Source organism: Hypomesus transpacificus, chromosome 1, assembly GCF_021917145.1.
Source record: "Hypomesus transpacificus isolate Combined female chromosome 1, fHypTra1, whole genome shotgun sequence".
NCBI lineage: Eukaryota > Metazoa > Chordata > Actinopteri > Osmeriformes > Osmeridae > Hypomesus > Hypomesus transpacificus.
Window position 1 is genome coordinate 6,034,405 of NC_061060.1, and position 15,148 is coordinate 6,049,552.

At 45.9% G+C, this 15,148-nt stretch overlaps 2 protein-coding genes across 2 annotated transcripts; one reads left to right on the forward strand and one right to left on the reverse strand.

Annotated features, from left to right (window-relative positions):
* Positions 1-214: 214 nt before the first annotated feature.
* Positions 215-4,511, forward strand: stx5a (syntaxin 5A). Its single transcript, XM_047018630.1, has 10 exons — positions 215-322; positions 873-1,123; positions 1,264-1,334; positions 1,503-1,558; positions 1,647-1,717; positions 1,877-2,050; positions 2,224-2,305; positions 2,568-2,671; positions 2,836-2,957; positions 3,158-4,511. Exons 2-10 carry the CDS (start codon positions 1,061-1,063, stop codon positions 3,315-3,317), a joined length of 903 nt encoding a protein of 300 aa, XP_046874586.1. The 5' UTR covers positions 215-322; positions 873-1,060; the 3' UTR covers positions 3,318-4,511.
* Positions 4,512-5,004: 493 nt separating this feature from the next.
* Positions 5,005-6,328, reverse strand: zgc:162144 (RD3 domain-containing protein). Its single transcript, XM_047023885.1, has 3 exons — positions 6,292-6,328; positions 5,647-5,948; positions 5,005-5,371 (listed from the first exon to the last, which is right to left on the reverse strand). Exons 2-3 carry the CDS (start codon positions 5,946-5,948, stop codon positions 5,005-5,007), a joined length of 669 nt encoding a protein of 222 aa, XP_046879841.1. The 5' UTR covers positions 6,292-6,328.
* Between the last annotated feature and the right edge of the window lie 8,820 nt (positions 6,329-15,148).

A 15,148-nucleotide genomic window follows, 5' to 3' on the forward strand; every position in this document is an offset into this window, starting at 1 on the left:
TTTGGTGAACGTTTGCATTTGGCTTCTTATTGTAACATGTAAATGCTCCAACACTAACTTAATCAGGGTCTTACGTGTTTTGTGAACTATCAACAGTCAATTTTAATCATTCGATTGACAAAAATCAGAAACTGTCTTTAATAACATGCATTGTAGCGACACCACGTGGACAATGCTAGTTTTAACAAGCTAAAAGAAGGACTGGTGGACGTGGCAGTGACGTCACGATCCGGAAATAACCCGGATTCCAAGTTAACTAGGAGTCGGCTTGTTGGAAACATCTAGAGGTTTATGAAGTCGTATTGAAGAATAACCAGTTAAAGTAAGTAAAAACAATAAGATTTTGAAATTGGCGTTAGATGCGGTCGTTGAATTATATTCATTCCTGATTTGGGTCGAATAGTTTCACCTGTAAATGGACAAACGACGGCCGATTTAGCAATTAGCTGTTAGCTATCTAGCTTTCCGCCGCACATAATCAGCTGTGAATGCGACTGATGGAGGATGGTTGACTCTTTAACTAGCTCGGCCCATTCCATGGCAGAATGACAGTTTGATTATTGTCGGGCAATGTCAACGACAATCAACCCTGCAAACTAGCTGGCTATCTTGATTCCACAACAAAGACTGAAAATGTAACTGAAAAGGCTGTGTTTCGACTGTCGACATTAGTTCGGTGTATTGATGCTAGCTCTCTAGCTACTAGCTAGTTGGCTGCATCGTTGTTGTTAGCACTATTTATGTGGTTTAGACGATCGATGTAACGTTAGATAACTCGTCAGTCAGACTCTTTCAAAATCTTGCCAAACATTGTGTCAGATCGCTAGTTAGACTAGCTAACAATTTGTTTTGTTATCATTGTTTTACCACAGAACATGTATCGGAGCGTCAATCGCCACGGGTCTCTGCTTCAGATCTGAAAGTAGTCCAACGCTGTGGCCTAACGGAGACTACTGACGAGGATAACCAACCACTCTGTACAATATACCACAGTTGTTCATCATCCACAGTAGCTAACCGTCCCAGTCTAGTGCTTTGGTGAGTCATCTGCAGTGGCAGAATGACGTGCCGGGATAGGACTATCGAATTTCAGTCGGCCTGCAAATCCCTTCAAGGAAGACAGGTACGTGGAATAGTGTGACGCTGATATGATTATCAGGTGATGAGAGCAAGCATTGCATGCACCTAGGAAACAGACTACCGCTTCTCCACTATATTTTGCTGATAAACCCTGTTTCTCTTTTACCTATACTCTCTCTATAGAATGGTGTTCAACCCAGTAAACCGGCCCTCAGTGCTCTCAAACAGCGTAGTGACTTCACAGTCATGGCCAAGTGAGTATCTAATCTCTTACTGATTAACATTATTAACTTTATAAATAAAATATTGTAACCTTTTTAAATACGATTTTCCACTTCTACCATTACAACATGCCACCAACACAGACAGAATGTAGGCATTATTAATTTATTCAAGCGGCATCCTGCATTCCTCTCTTCCAGGAGAATTGGGAGAGACTTGAGTAACACATTTGCTAAACTGGAGAAACTCACCATATGTAAGCCTCTCCTCGTGCCATTTCAGCATTTGTGAATGTATCTACAAACCATATGAAAAGCATGAACACATTTGTCTTCACATTTCAGTGGCTAAAAGAAAATCTCTGTTTGACGACAAGGCTGTGGAGATTGAGGAGTTAACTTACATCATCAAACAGGTAAAGTATCATGGTGTAGCCCTGGACCTATATAGTAATATAATTATTGCTCCTTAAACAATGAAATACAACTTTTCTCTCGGTTTATGGCCTGTGGTCTTTTCCTCATGTCTTGGTCTGTTTTCACTCTTCCCTTACCCCGCCGTGTGTGTCCCCCAGGACATAAACAGCCTGAACAAGCAGATAGCCCAGCTGCAGGACCTGGTGCGGTCGCGGGGGGCCCCGGGGGGGCGCCACATCCAGACCCACTCCAACACCATCGTGGTCTCCCTGCAGTCCAAACTGGCCTGCATGTCCAACGACTTCAAGTCGGTTCTAGAAGTACGAACTGAGGTAAGATTGTTCCCAAAGACTTTTGATATTTTCTGCATGCGTTGAGCTACTTTTTGAGGCAACTGCACTCATGTTTTATCAGGTTATGGTAGATCTTATTGAATATAACTCTTAAGTGTTCCACCACATAGAAATTCCTTCTTTCACTCCTCGCTTGCTCTTCTTTCCTACAGAACCTAAAGCAGCAGCGTAGCAGGAGAGAGCAGTTCTCTCAGCCTCCCGTCTCCTCATCTACTCTCCTCGCCAACAACTTCAGTAAGTCAACACGCCTCCTAGCACACTCATGGAATTCTGCACTTTTCACCATTTAGTGTAAAAAATCTCCCATTACCCAGGTCTATTAGTAACGTCCTTGCTTGGAAAGCATGTCTTGGCTCTAAACATACTATTAAATGTATGCATTTTATCCAAAAGCAACTTCCAAAAGAGAGCTTTACATGCTATAATTAAAATGGATCCTATATCAAGTAAGATGTTTTTGCTGTGCAATGAACTGCGTGTTCTGTGCTCCTCTCAGAGAGCTCAGTGTTAATGCAGGATGAGTCCCGGAGTCACGGCGAGGTGGCCATCGACATGGACTCCCAGGCCAACCCGCTGCAGCTCCAGCTCATCGACGAGCAGGTACACACACACTTGGATGAACTCTTTCACGGCAATCCTGTATTACTGTGACGGTAGCCTGTTCCACCGTGCACGACGCCTGCTTGTGTTTTCCTGCTTGTGCGTTCACGTGTCACGCTTTGTGTGTTTCATCGGGATCTCGTTTGTATGTGTGTGTGCCACAGGACTCGTATATCCAGAGCCGGGCTGACACCATGCAGAACATTGAGAGCACCATCGTGGAGCTGGGCTCAATCTTCCAACAGCTGGCTCACATGGTGAAGGAGCAAGAGGAAACCATCACCAGGTGAGGATAGGAGGAGAAGTGGACAAGGGGGTGATAAAAGAGAGACGGAGAAAGAGGGCGAGAAAATAATGACAAAGTTAAGACAGGGGAGGGGTGACCATGTTTTGAAACTCATCATCACCCAACCCAAGTCTACCATGTCACTCATCTGAATTGAGAGCAGTAGCATAAGATCTAACCCCCTTGTCCCCCCCATCCAGGATTGATGCCAATGTGGAGGACACCCAGTTAAATGTGGAGGCGGCCCACACGGAAATCCTCAAATACTTCCAGTCGGTCTCCTCCAACCGCTGGCTCATGATCAAGATCTTCCTTGTCCTCGTTGTGTTCTTCATCGTCTTTGTGGTCTTCTTCGCCTGAGAGGCGGCAGGCGACTGATGGACCAGGACGATTGGAGGGGGAGGGGGGGTGCGAGTGCAAACAATGGCTGAGAGGAAGGGGTTGTTACCATAGCCACATAAGGCACTGACAGGAAGAGGTAATGGATGGTCCAAGACACAAATGAAGAAATTCCAGTAGTCTGCCATCTCTAAGTGAAGAGAGTGAAGAGAGAGGTTCTCTCACACCTTTGGTTCGACTGACCTATTCTCTACCTGAAGAGACTGTAATAACCTTAATGACTGGATAAATTATCTAAACCCACTTTGAATAGGATTAGCAGAATACACTCTGCTCTGTATGTTATCTTAGACTAACTGACCATAAACATTTAATCAAAAATTGATATTATTTAATGGTTTGATTCTGCAAACTAGTTTTTTTATTTGGTTTTGATTACCCCCCTCCCCCCTTCGTCACAGACGATTGGTTGGTTGTAACAGGAAGTGCTTATTCCATTTCCTGTCTGTGAAAAAAGGGGCACACATATGTCATTCTCAAATTCTAATCTTTAGGGTTTATGTTCTACTTTGTTATTCTCTTTTTATTGGAGAGACTATCATCTATTGTTCACAATCACAGTTTGAAAGGGGGGGTGGGGGGTGTTACATTTGCCAAATGAGTACTATAAAGAAATGTGATTTTCTGTCATGGTCTTAACAGCTTGCCGTGTGAAGGTACAGTGTACAATGTGGGTTTGACTGAAGGGAGCTTTCTCCCTGCAAATTCTAGTCATAACAATGTGCACCTGGTCATTAATGGGGACAGTCGGATTTCTCTTGACGGAACACATTGCTGCTGGCCCGGTTCCCATGTCAACGGGTTGTGTTGATTTGTCAGGTTGGCAACTTGGGGCAGGTGGTGTGACCAGATGTAGCATGCTGATTATGACCAGACAATGTAGACTTGAAAGCATACTCTGGTGAAGTGACACTCCACAAATCTCCTTTATCTTCTCTACAGCTGTCAGTTTGGACCTTTAAGATGGTCTATCTCTATATTGCTCTCTCTTTCTGAGGGCAGACAGTCTATGTACAGCCTGTTATTTAATGACCAGAACTTTTTAAGAAAAAGCTATTTTTCCCTTTTTTTCTAGCCAAATGCCTTGACTTCAGTGTATAAAGTGCAAATAGTGATAATGTAATGAAAGAAGTGCATATTAAAAGAATAATGGGAATATTGTCTAAGGGGGCTCTTGTTTTATTCTCCCTTAGATTGTGCCTGAGTAAAAGCTTATGAAAGATTATAGGGATGTTTATAAGCTCAGTGGTTAGAACACTTAACTGCAGATCAAGAGGTTGCAGGTTTAAATCCCTGGTATTCTACATCGCTCTGGATGAAGGGGCTGCTAAATATATGACTCACATTAGTTGATGTTATAAGTTTTAGTTCTCAGGCCAAGCTTATTGGTCAAGTGTAGGTTCCATGCACATGAGTTACTTTGTTGTTGTTGGCACCAAATATAAGAATATCTTATCATTTTTAAAACAACGGTTTATTCACATTCTCATTTGTTATATATATATATAATTATTTATTTTTACACGACATTCAGAATATTAACAAAATAAAAAACGTCCATCCATCTACCCTCTGATCTTACCATCTACACCCCACCCCTCCCCTCTCTATCTGTCTCTTCCTTTCACCCAAGCAGCCTCTCCCTCCCTCAGCCTTGTGCACTCTGTTCTATGGGTGTGATGTCAGGCATGCTCCGACTCCTGCCCCTCTTGGCTCCCCTCGCTGCATTGACCTCTTCTTCCTCATCCACCTCGTCTTCCTCGTACCAAGAGGCCTCCTCCTGGAGGTTTCCACGGGAACCGCCCAGGGCCCCGCCCCTGAAAGGGATGGTGCGGAACTTGGAGCGGAAGGAGACGAAAGAGAGGCTCTTGCTGCGCTGCTTGTCGAAGCGTGCTGCCTGCAGCCTCAGGTTCTCATCTGTGTCTGTCCCCTCCACAGTGTCCAGCAGAACTGTCCGGAAGAGGCGCGGAACCTCATGGACGTCCGGCTCCATCTCAGTCACCAGCTTTCTGAACCTGACAGGAACGAATGGTCAAAGATAAAGTGTGATTTAAAGAATAAAATCTTTCTGTGAAATGAAAAAAGAAACATTTCTATGTCGATATGTTGGATTGAATATGATGGTTGTAAAGTGGGATGAACAGCTGCACCTGTAGCCTTCAATGAAACTTGATATAGGTTTTGGAAATAGCATTTGGGATGCCAGTGGCTAGGAAGCAGGGGAGCAGTGTGTTTAGCTGGGGCCTAAGAGGATCACTAGACTAGACGGCTGTTTCGGTTCTCTTCTCACCTGGCGATAACAGGGCCACACTCCGGCGGGGGGACCTTGGCACACAGGTCCTGCAGCTCCAGCAGGTCGCGGGGGGTCAGCTCATAGGGCTGGATGGCAGGCGGGGCCGCCAGCCAGCTGTAGTCTGCAGAGGATGAGCTCCGGCGGCGCCGGCCCTCTGTCGCCCTCTCCAGGCGGATGCGCTCAGTGCGCTTCACCATGGCCCCCAGCTCTAGCATCAGCGTGTTGGTCACCAGCTCCTCTGCTGTTCGCTGTCCGGGGACCTTGGGTTCCAGGGAGAACACTGCTGACCAAGGGAACATCTGAAGAAGAAAGGGGTAGAGGTGAGGGAGGTGTGAGGAAGGGGGTAAAGGGAGATGATAAGGGTTGGTCAAAGAAAGAAGTGGGTGTAGGGGAAAAGGGAGACAGAGGAGAAAGAGGTTGGATAGTCTTGCTGATGTCGTTTGAAAATGTTGGGAGGATTATTCCAAGGTAATTTCCACAGATACAAATGCAATGCATGTGTTGACAACTAACTAATTCATTTCATAAAAACATTTAGTATGGATCACAGTTATGGCAAATATCATAAATGTTTGCAAGATAAAGTTTATGGCATGCAAACTGTGGATCCAAATGTACAGGTTAGCTAAACTGATTGCTTACCTTTAAAAAGTCTGATTGACACCTTTGGATAATCTTGCCAAATAGAAGTCTTCTTTTAAGAAGAAGGGGAATGCAGCATCATTAACACTGAACATATGAGAAATAAACTTCCATAGGCAAAACTGAAATTCCAGAGAAGTCTTATAAAGCTCCCTCTTACATACACCACTACCTGACTACCTTGCTACCATGTAGGTCCACAGTAGACGGTATGTGAGTGTATGTGTGTGATTGAGAATGAATGTAATCCTGTATTAATCGAGAGTGACAGGTATTACTCATAAGCACACCTGGAGCTGTTTTGTCTTATCCATCCATGTGTCTTTCTGTGTGGACCTTGTCTCAATGGCTACAGTATACTCACAGCAGGGGGCCTGGGGCTTTTTAAACAAATATAGAGTAACAGCCTACAGGACTGCACTGTTATAATAAACACCCCTCCTCCGTTTGGAACTGGCGAATCAACACTGACTTTATAGTCGGCCTACATAAACTCTTTTATATTCCAATTATCATATAGGCCTAGTGCAACTACCAAAACAACAACACTGGTGGAGTTATGGCTTGATTTCACGTTTGATTATGAGAAGCCCCTACTGGGCTATCTTGGAGTCTCATAGACCTCCCAGCAAGTGATATTGTATGAACAACTCCAAGATCAATGGGCTACTCAAATAGGCCATAGTGCTGCTGAAGGCAATTGACATGAACAATTGAACACAACTAACATGATATGACAGTTTCGTGTGGAAACTTTGATTTCATATTTTACTTGTTTAAATAGGTTACATTTAGGCTACATACAGAAACCAAGCAGTGGACTAATGTGTTTTCACTTTTTAAAGGGTCTATAAATATCTATAATCTATGAGTAAATGTGTTAATTATTATATGTGTACTTTTGGACAAAATGTACATGGATTGGTGAGATTATGGATTATTCAGCATGTGTCCGTCAGAAAATATCTGCGGTGGCCTTGCCGCTAGGTTTCCGTACCACTCAGCAATAATGCGGCTTTGCTCTATTAATAATCTCAGATTATACACAAATCCAGACCGTACCTGGAATTGTTATGATGACCAATTCAAATCTGCTATTTCTGTTGTTCTTATTTTAGGACGTAGGCTACAAACGACCAATCGATGTTTACTGCTTTACCATTTTATCGCGTTGTCACTGACATGTCATCATGGCCAATGTCTGGAACATAGGGATTTGGTCACAAATCAATAGTGGTGTCCTTGCTAGTCTTAAATAATCTGTTTCTTACTTAAATAGATTTGGGAACAAAGTATAAGCGACCAAAATGGGACAATGATGTGTGGATATTGAACAGTTTCTGTGAAGGTGTATAAAAACAGCACATTTGGAATGTGCACAATTTGTAACTGAACATAAATGTAAATGGCCTGTCGTCGCTAGGTGTCAATAAAGAGGTTCCCCCTGAGTATTCCCCAAACCTTTTTCTCCCCTCTCATGTCACTACGTCACTTACCCCCGCCCCACTTAAACCCGCCTCATGTCAATACGATGTTTTTTGTTGGATTGTCAGGCGGCACGAGATTTGCGGGTTTAGCATTACTGTTGTGATAGAAAAAGTGTATTTAAAAACAGTTACACCGGCTACTGAATACGTTATAGAACAGAGAACCAGCCAATATAATTTGCCACTTGTTGATCAATAAATCAAAGCGTATTGTTGGAAACTTTGGGGTTTAGTTTCATCCCAAACACTGAATGGTAAGTCGAGAAAGCAATCTAGCTAACTTGCTAGCTAGACTAGCTACAGTAGCTAAACTGATTCACAGTCCTCTTTGGTCAGCTAACAAGCGAATTGTTAAGTAGTAAATTACCACCTGACTACCCGCTTATATATCTATGTATATGGTTTGCTAGTTTTATTTTCTGAATTATCTATTTCTGCTAGTCAGAAAGCAACGTGGTTGTAAGTTTTTTCTATACTTAGACGTGTGACAACATTTCTCATCAATAAATTCCATGGATGGGCATGGACTGTGTAGTTCGAAAAGACTGGTTAAAGGCGGGCGTTGTTTTGTAGACTATAAAAGTTTAGCAATAAATCGAAGCAATCAGTGTCAACTCACCAAGCCTAATTTGCGATGTTGTCAACGTGACTATCTAATTTGTATCTGAAGGATGTGTGATGCAAAAGAGCTGTCCCTTAAACCGCACCATAAGCTACTACCATTATTTTCGTTGTCAGTTCAGTGCTCAGGTAACCGTCGTCATTCTATTCTCGTTTGTCAAACTGGGCATACTTTACGACATGGCATTCCAGTTGCTCTCTTCTTAAACGCAACAACTATCTTTGATACCGGGAAATAACAAGGGCTCTGGATGTCCTGACAATCTGTATAAAGCCTGAGGTAGTGAGAGTCGTCAGTACATGTCTTTATAAGGAGGATTGGAGTGTTTGGTAAGCTAGAATCTAGCTGCTAGATCATGATACTCAATCAGGATTTTCTTCATTCCTCTGCTCTTGACTAACCCTCTGTGTGTTGGTTGTGCCAGGGCAAATGCATAAGGTTGGAAGAGTCGTCCACAACCTTTTTCTCTGGAACCGCATCTGCTTGTTTCTTTTAGCATGTCTTGTCTATTTCTGTGCCTGTATTTAGTTGTTAATGTGCACTTGGAAACTGGTGAAATGTCTCAAAGGAAAACAGTGACTCACACAAACACACTACACGGACACATCCATAAACAGACACTCATATACACACATAATGTTATCTACCCGAGTCACATTGGATATCCGACCTTAGTTACACAGTTCAAAAGGCAGACTGCCTTAATGAGACAGTTCAGCATGTTCAGGCTGATATCCATTCTCTTACACTGACACACCCGCACACCGCATTGAGCAAAAGCTTTTCCCTTCCTGTTCCAGTCAGCTGTCTGGCAGTGTCATTCTCCCTCCGTGAGTTGGCCCCACTTCAGAGAGCGCTCGTCCCAGGCCTAATAGGCCGGTTTGGGGGGGGGGGGGGGGGGCGGTGTTCTGGGTTGCTCCTCTGGTGACCCTGCAGCCCTGTGAGAGATGAGCTGGGCGGAGGAGGACTGGACGGTGGGCCTGTCGGGCCTGGCCCTGCGGAAGGTGAAGGAGCTGCAGGTGCAGCAGGAGAGGCTGCAGAGGGAGAAGCAGCAGAAGCAGCTGCAGCTGGACAGCACCCAGACAGCCCTGCACAAGCAGACCGTCATGGTAGGCCGTCCACGCCGCCACACTTCAACCCCCCACCTGCCTGACTCCCATCTCCTCCTTCTAGTTTGGATTAAAACAATTTTTTTTATATATAGTAATACCTGATAAGGGGGACATTGAGTGCTTAAAATGTCCAAGTCTAGCATGTCATCCCTCTCACGTCCTGCCCCTCCCCTGGCAGCATGAGGAGGTGCGCGGGGAGCTGCTGAGCGTGCAGAGGGATCTCCAGGTGGCCTGGGAGCAGGCGCAGGCCGGGGCAGGCACGCGGGAGCGTCTCCTTCAGGAGCTGCAGGTGAAGCAGGCCCAGGTGTGCTCCCTGGAGGGCCAGCTGGACTCCTCCCGCGCCCATGCACACACCCTCGCGCAGGAAGTCAAAAGGTCAGCACCCCTGCAGCGTATGGACCTGTGCTTGGGTTCTTGTCGTCATGTGGTTATGTCGTAGACAGAATGTGTGTTTACAAAGACATTTGTCAGAGAATTTGAAACCATTGTGGGAAAATGCTCTGTGTACTACTTTTTTATAGTTTGGAATAGCACCTTACTTTTGCCTCTATCTACTTCTGTGTTATTCCTTCTCACTCTCAACCTGTCTCTCCCGGTATCTCTCTTACAATCTGTTTCTCCTTCTCTTTCATTTCTTCTCTGTCTCTCTATGTCCATCTCTCTGTCTCTGTCTTCCTCTCTCTCTCAGGTTGGAGGCAGAGCTTGAGAAGCTTCAAAACAGCAGCAGCTCTGGAGACTCCATATTGTTTTCTACCCCGTGCTGGAACATGAACTCCCCATGGGACCATAATGGTACACTCCTCTTCCCATCTCCATGGCTTACTGCCCCCCCCCCCCCCCCCCCCCCCCCCCCCCCCCCTTCATTCTCTCTCCCTCCCCCACATCTCCTCCTGGGACATTCTCTCTTCATGACTTAAGTCACTGCAGCTGTAAAACTGTGTATGTTGTATAGCTAATGAGCTGTTCAAGCCTAGCCTTCTGTGTGTGTGTGTTTGTAGAAGGGAAGCATGAGGACAGGCCTGGTCACAGAGGAGAGGGGGACAGCAAAGCTCTCCATGTCCGAGTGAGTCACACATGGCTGACAATGCCGTTAACTCACTCTTGTCCTGCCCCAAAAAACGCGAGATTATTGTGCTTTAATCCTCTTTAAAATCCTTTTTGTCCGTCCTTTTAGCAACAGCTGCAATTCTCCGACAGTCCCAAACCTTTGCCCTCGTTCCCTCGACAACTGCCCAAGAGCACGCCCCATCGGCACCCCTCTCACCACTTGGACTCCTCCGCTGTCTCCTCTGTGTTTCCGTGGGAACGGGGTGACCAACAGGCTGCTGAGAGGGGGAGGTCCACCGCTCCCTCCTCTCCCGCAGCACCCTCTGCTGATGTCATCAGACGAGGCCAGGACTCAGGGGATTATGGAAAAGAGGATAAACTGGACAAAAGTGAGTGTCACAAGTACCATCATTACTCGTCGTCCCCATACAACATCTAGATTAGAATACCTGTTTAGTATTTTAGCGGATAACATGTACATAACAACAACAGTTGGTTTTCCAAAAGTTGGGGGAAAAAATAAATATTGTTGTATTTCACTCTACTGAATAGAACTGCAATATTATACTGCATGGTAGTGCAGTGGATGTAGTTGTTTAGGCTGTGAGTCCAGCTACTGAGTGTGTTTTGTCAAAGCAGCAAGTGCTTGGTAATACCAGGAATATCCACCAAGGGTCCTTTGACAAGCAGGAGCAGTGCTGTTTGCTTTAGGTGTATGAGTTGGCAAGAGACTGTGTGTGTGTGTGTGTGTTGTAGTGTGCAGTGTGTTCCTCCTGAATGCCCCCCATTGTGAGCTTGGCTAGTGTAATCGGTATTGTGTCATCTCATTTAGCTCCACACACTCTCAGCAATGTGGCCTCTGTTTCTACTGGCCCTTCTCACAGAGAAATGAGACTGATCCAAACCAAAATAGACAAGCAACAAAGATTATTTCAAAAGAAAGGTCCTCGCACCACAGTTTGAGATCCTAAACTGGGTTAAAAGGCAACATCTAGGCCTACTTCTGTGAACCCCCGTGACCCTATCGACTCTCTACTCTGTTAGTTTGTATAGATCCTATTTTGTCATCCGTTCATTTATTTCAACCCTTTGTTGGTTTATGAGTCAGTTATTCTGACTGACTGTCTGTCTGTCTGTGTGTCAGGTTGCGTGTCGGAGCTGCAGAGCCGAGTGCGTGTTTTGGAAGCGGAGCTGTGTGCGGAGGCAGAGCGGTTGAGGCAGACCCAGGACCAGCTGACCCAGACCAGGAGAGACCTGGGCTCCAGAGAGCACAGCCTGCAGAAGGCCCGCGACGAACTCAGCCTCGCACACACACGCATCTCGCAGGAGAGCGACCGGGTGAGCAGTAAACACGTGTGCACACACACACACACACACACTTGCACCTCACATTCATTCAGCATTCATAATTTAAAGACACAGACAGTGAAGTGTGTGTGTGTGTGTGTGTAGGTGTCCTCAGCAGAGCAGAGGCAGAAGCAGCTGCAGGAAGAGCTGAAGTGTCAGAGACAGAACACAGAGACCAGCCGGGTCCACGCCCAGCAACGCACCCGGGACCTGGAGAAACAACATCAGAGGGTGAGGGGGGGGGCTGGAGTGGGACTGTGTGTGTGTGTGTGTGTGTGTGTGTGTCAGTGCCCAGGATGTGCATGTTAGAGACAAAGGATGTCCAGATGGATCGAAAGAGAACGAATGGTTTGTGCTGGAGACTTATTAAGCATAATTTATAATAATTGCGTTTTTGTTTGATGTGAAACTCCCACATGTTGAAACATTATGATGACGTGTGTGTGATTGTTCCAGGACGTGTTGGAGCTGCAGAAAGACCGTCAGTCCCTGGAGAAGCAGCATCAGCAGGAGGTCAACAAGCTCAACCAGGAGATCCAGCAGGCTAGGACGCTCCACAACGCCCTGCAGGCCCAGTTTGAGAAGGTGCACACGCACACACACACATAGTTAGCAACTGATCTTCTGAGTTAAATACAATTCTTTGTCTTGCCTTATCTGGCTGTTTCCTGCCTCCTTGTTTCCTTTCTCCTCTCCTCTTTCCTTCTGTCTATCCCAAGGGAGTTCTTCTGCTCAGGTTTATTGATTAATGTTGCTTCTTCTCCCTCTGCCTCAGCCTCTCTCTTTTCCTCCTCTGTCTCACTCTTGCTTTCTTACCCCCCCCCCCCCCTCTCCTTGGTTTCTCACAGTGGAAAGTTGAACTGGGAAGGTAATACTCCTGCAACTATTTTGTGTGTGAATGTGTATGCACAGAGTCCTCTTCAACGTGTTGCTGTCCTCTATCTGTAAATCCAGATGTTAGATAGTCAGGACTCTCGTCACTTGTTGACCTGGGGGCATGCTGGCTGTTTGGGTTTAGGTGGAAGGAGGGGAGAAGGATGGTGGATGAAAGTTTGGAGGAGGAGGAGGGGGAGGGGTTACCAGTGTAAACTGGGAGATGAAGGAATGAGGGAGAGAGGTAGATCTGGAGGGGGGAGGAGGGAGAAGATGTGTGAACCGGAAAAGGAAGAAAAGATGGATGTATAGATAGAGGGAGAAAGTGCATGAAATAATGCTTTTGTTTGGTTTTACTGTGCATCTAAATAGGAGGTTGTGTGTGTGTGTGTGTGTGTGTGTTGTTTCTAACCCACAGTTCAGATAGTCCTACTACCTACCTAGCTCCATTGACCCTCAGTTCAAATGAGCCCTCCCATATAGTGTTCAGTTTCCACAGCCACTCTTCGCACCACTGAGCATACAGGGCCTTCTCAGGTTACCACTAATAAGATTGATAAGATCTTTTTTCTACAAGTACGCATTCAACACAACTACACATACCGTTGCTATCTTTTAAAATCTAATTGACGCTAGTTTACACAGGCAAAGCAAATATTGCTGATAACACTTGGTAACATGCTAACGGGTCTGTGGTTTAAATGTGACCAATTATGATTAATTTATTTAGATTTTTTACCTGTGTGTCTATAAAGTGGTGGTATTTTGCAAATTGGTCATTTCCATCCATCTGTATGATCAGAATCCATGGCATGTTTTAATCCATGGCATGTGGTGTGTTGAGCCTTTTCACGTGGAAGGATTCTGAAGAGAAGAATGCAGTGTTGGTAGATCTAGGTAGTTGACCTGTTGTACCTCCCCTAGTGTATGGCTAGCCTAGCCCCTCTACTTTATTCCTTTGATCCTCTCTTGATTATCCCTCAGAACCTTTGCCTTGTTATTTATTTTCTTATAGTAAATTCGGTGAGCACTGCAGTGTTTTTACCTTTTGCTAATCTCTGCATCCCTCCCTACCTGTTTCCCTCCTACCTTCCATCTTTGTCTTCCATTACCCTCTCTCACCTCCCTGCCTCCTGTATCTGACACTGGTCATAACGCCCGCCTTCGGCCTCCCTCGCTCCAGCTGTCTCTCCAGAAGCAGGCGGTGGAGAGAGAGGTGGAGGGGCTGAAAGAGAAGCTCAGATGGACAGAGGGAGAACTGAAGGACAGCAAGAAGATGGAGGCCCAGACCCAGGCCAAACTGACGGTACACATACACACCGCAAAAAAACAACACTCTATAGGCTACAGGTCAAATTAACTACATGAAATAAATGGACTACCCTGTCTAGACATGTCAATCTATTATTCATTAGCTAAGCAGTCGCTGAATTATTGAAAAGTCTCTGCATATGACATATGCCATAGGTTCAGGTTTGACAAGTTTACAGTAAATCTCTAGTTCATCTGTAGCTTCCACAGTTGTTACATGGTGGTGTAGTCCAGCCAGGTTGGGTACAGCAGTGATGGGAAGTGATGCGCCTACGTTTCCTGCCCTGTCCTGTAGGAGGCGCAGCGTGAGGCCGAGGGGCTGAGCGTGACTCTGGAGCAGAGCAGGAGGAAGGAGAAAGGCCTGGAGGAGGAGGTGAAGAGGCTGACCCAGGACCTGGCCGACGCCCTCAGGCTCCTGAAGGAACTACAGGGTGAGGAGGATGGCAGGACAGAGGAAAGGAAGGAGGGAATAAAGAAGGGAGGATGTGGTAAAGGATGGATGGGGGGATGGGGGACGGATGGAAGGAAGAGAAAGTGAAGGAGTAGATGTTGATGTGGCTCCGCCTGAGGAGTCCAGTCTTGCTGTGGACTGCTGCCTCCTACTGGCAGTTTACTGACACTACTTACTGACTTTATGAACTGGTTAGATGTCACTGTGCCATAATTACTGTGTGTGATAAAATGTATTGAATTGAATTGAATTGGCCGAATGTCAGTCAATCAGTTAATTTCTGATTGTTTTGATCACTCTACTCACCTCAAATGAACATTGAATCTGTCCTTTTCCAACCCCAGACCAGCAGACTGCCTCGGTCGTCCCCGTTACCCCAGTCCACTTCAGCCCCTCAGGGCAAAGCTTTGCCCCCCTGTCATCTCCGCACCACGCTCGATTATCCTCACACACCCTCAAGAAACTTGCCAGAGCGGAGCGAGGGAGGGAGGGCGAGGAGGATCTGGGGGACAGGGGGGACGCTAGCTGGAAAGCCAGTTACCCCGAAGCCAGTTACCCCTCAGAGAGAGAGCCGGGCGAGGGCATCGACGCAGAGCACATCTCCTCC

Bases quoted from the DNA above. Each gene is read 5' to 3' on its own strand.
- stx5a (XM_047018630.1), top strand. From the start codon at position 1,061: ATGACGTGCCGGGATAGGACTATCGAATTTCAGTCGGCCTGCAAATCC. The intron at 1,335-1,502 runs GTGAGTATCTAA...CCTCTCTTCCAG, and splicing joins GACTTCACAGTCATGGCCAA to GAGAATTGGGAGAGACTTGA. The intron at 1,718-1,876 runs GTAAAGTATCAT...TGTGTCCCCCAG, and splicing joins TAACTTACATCATCAAACAG to GACATAAACAGCCTGAACAA.
- zgc:162144 (XM_047023885.1), bottom strand. From the start codon at position 5,948: ATGTTCCCTTGGTCAGCAGTGTTCTCCCTGGAACCCAAGGTCCCCGGA. The intron at 5,372-5,646 runs GTGAGAAGAGAA...CGTTCCTGTCAG, and splicing joins TGTGGCCCTGTTATCGCCAG to GTTCAGAAAGCTGGTGACTG.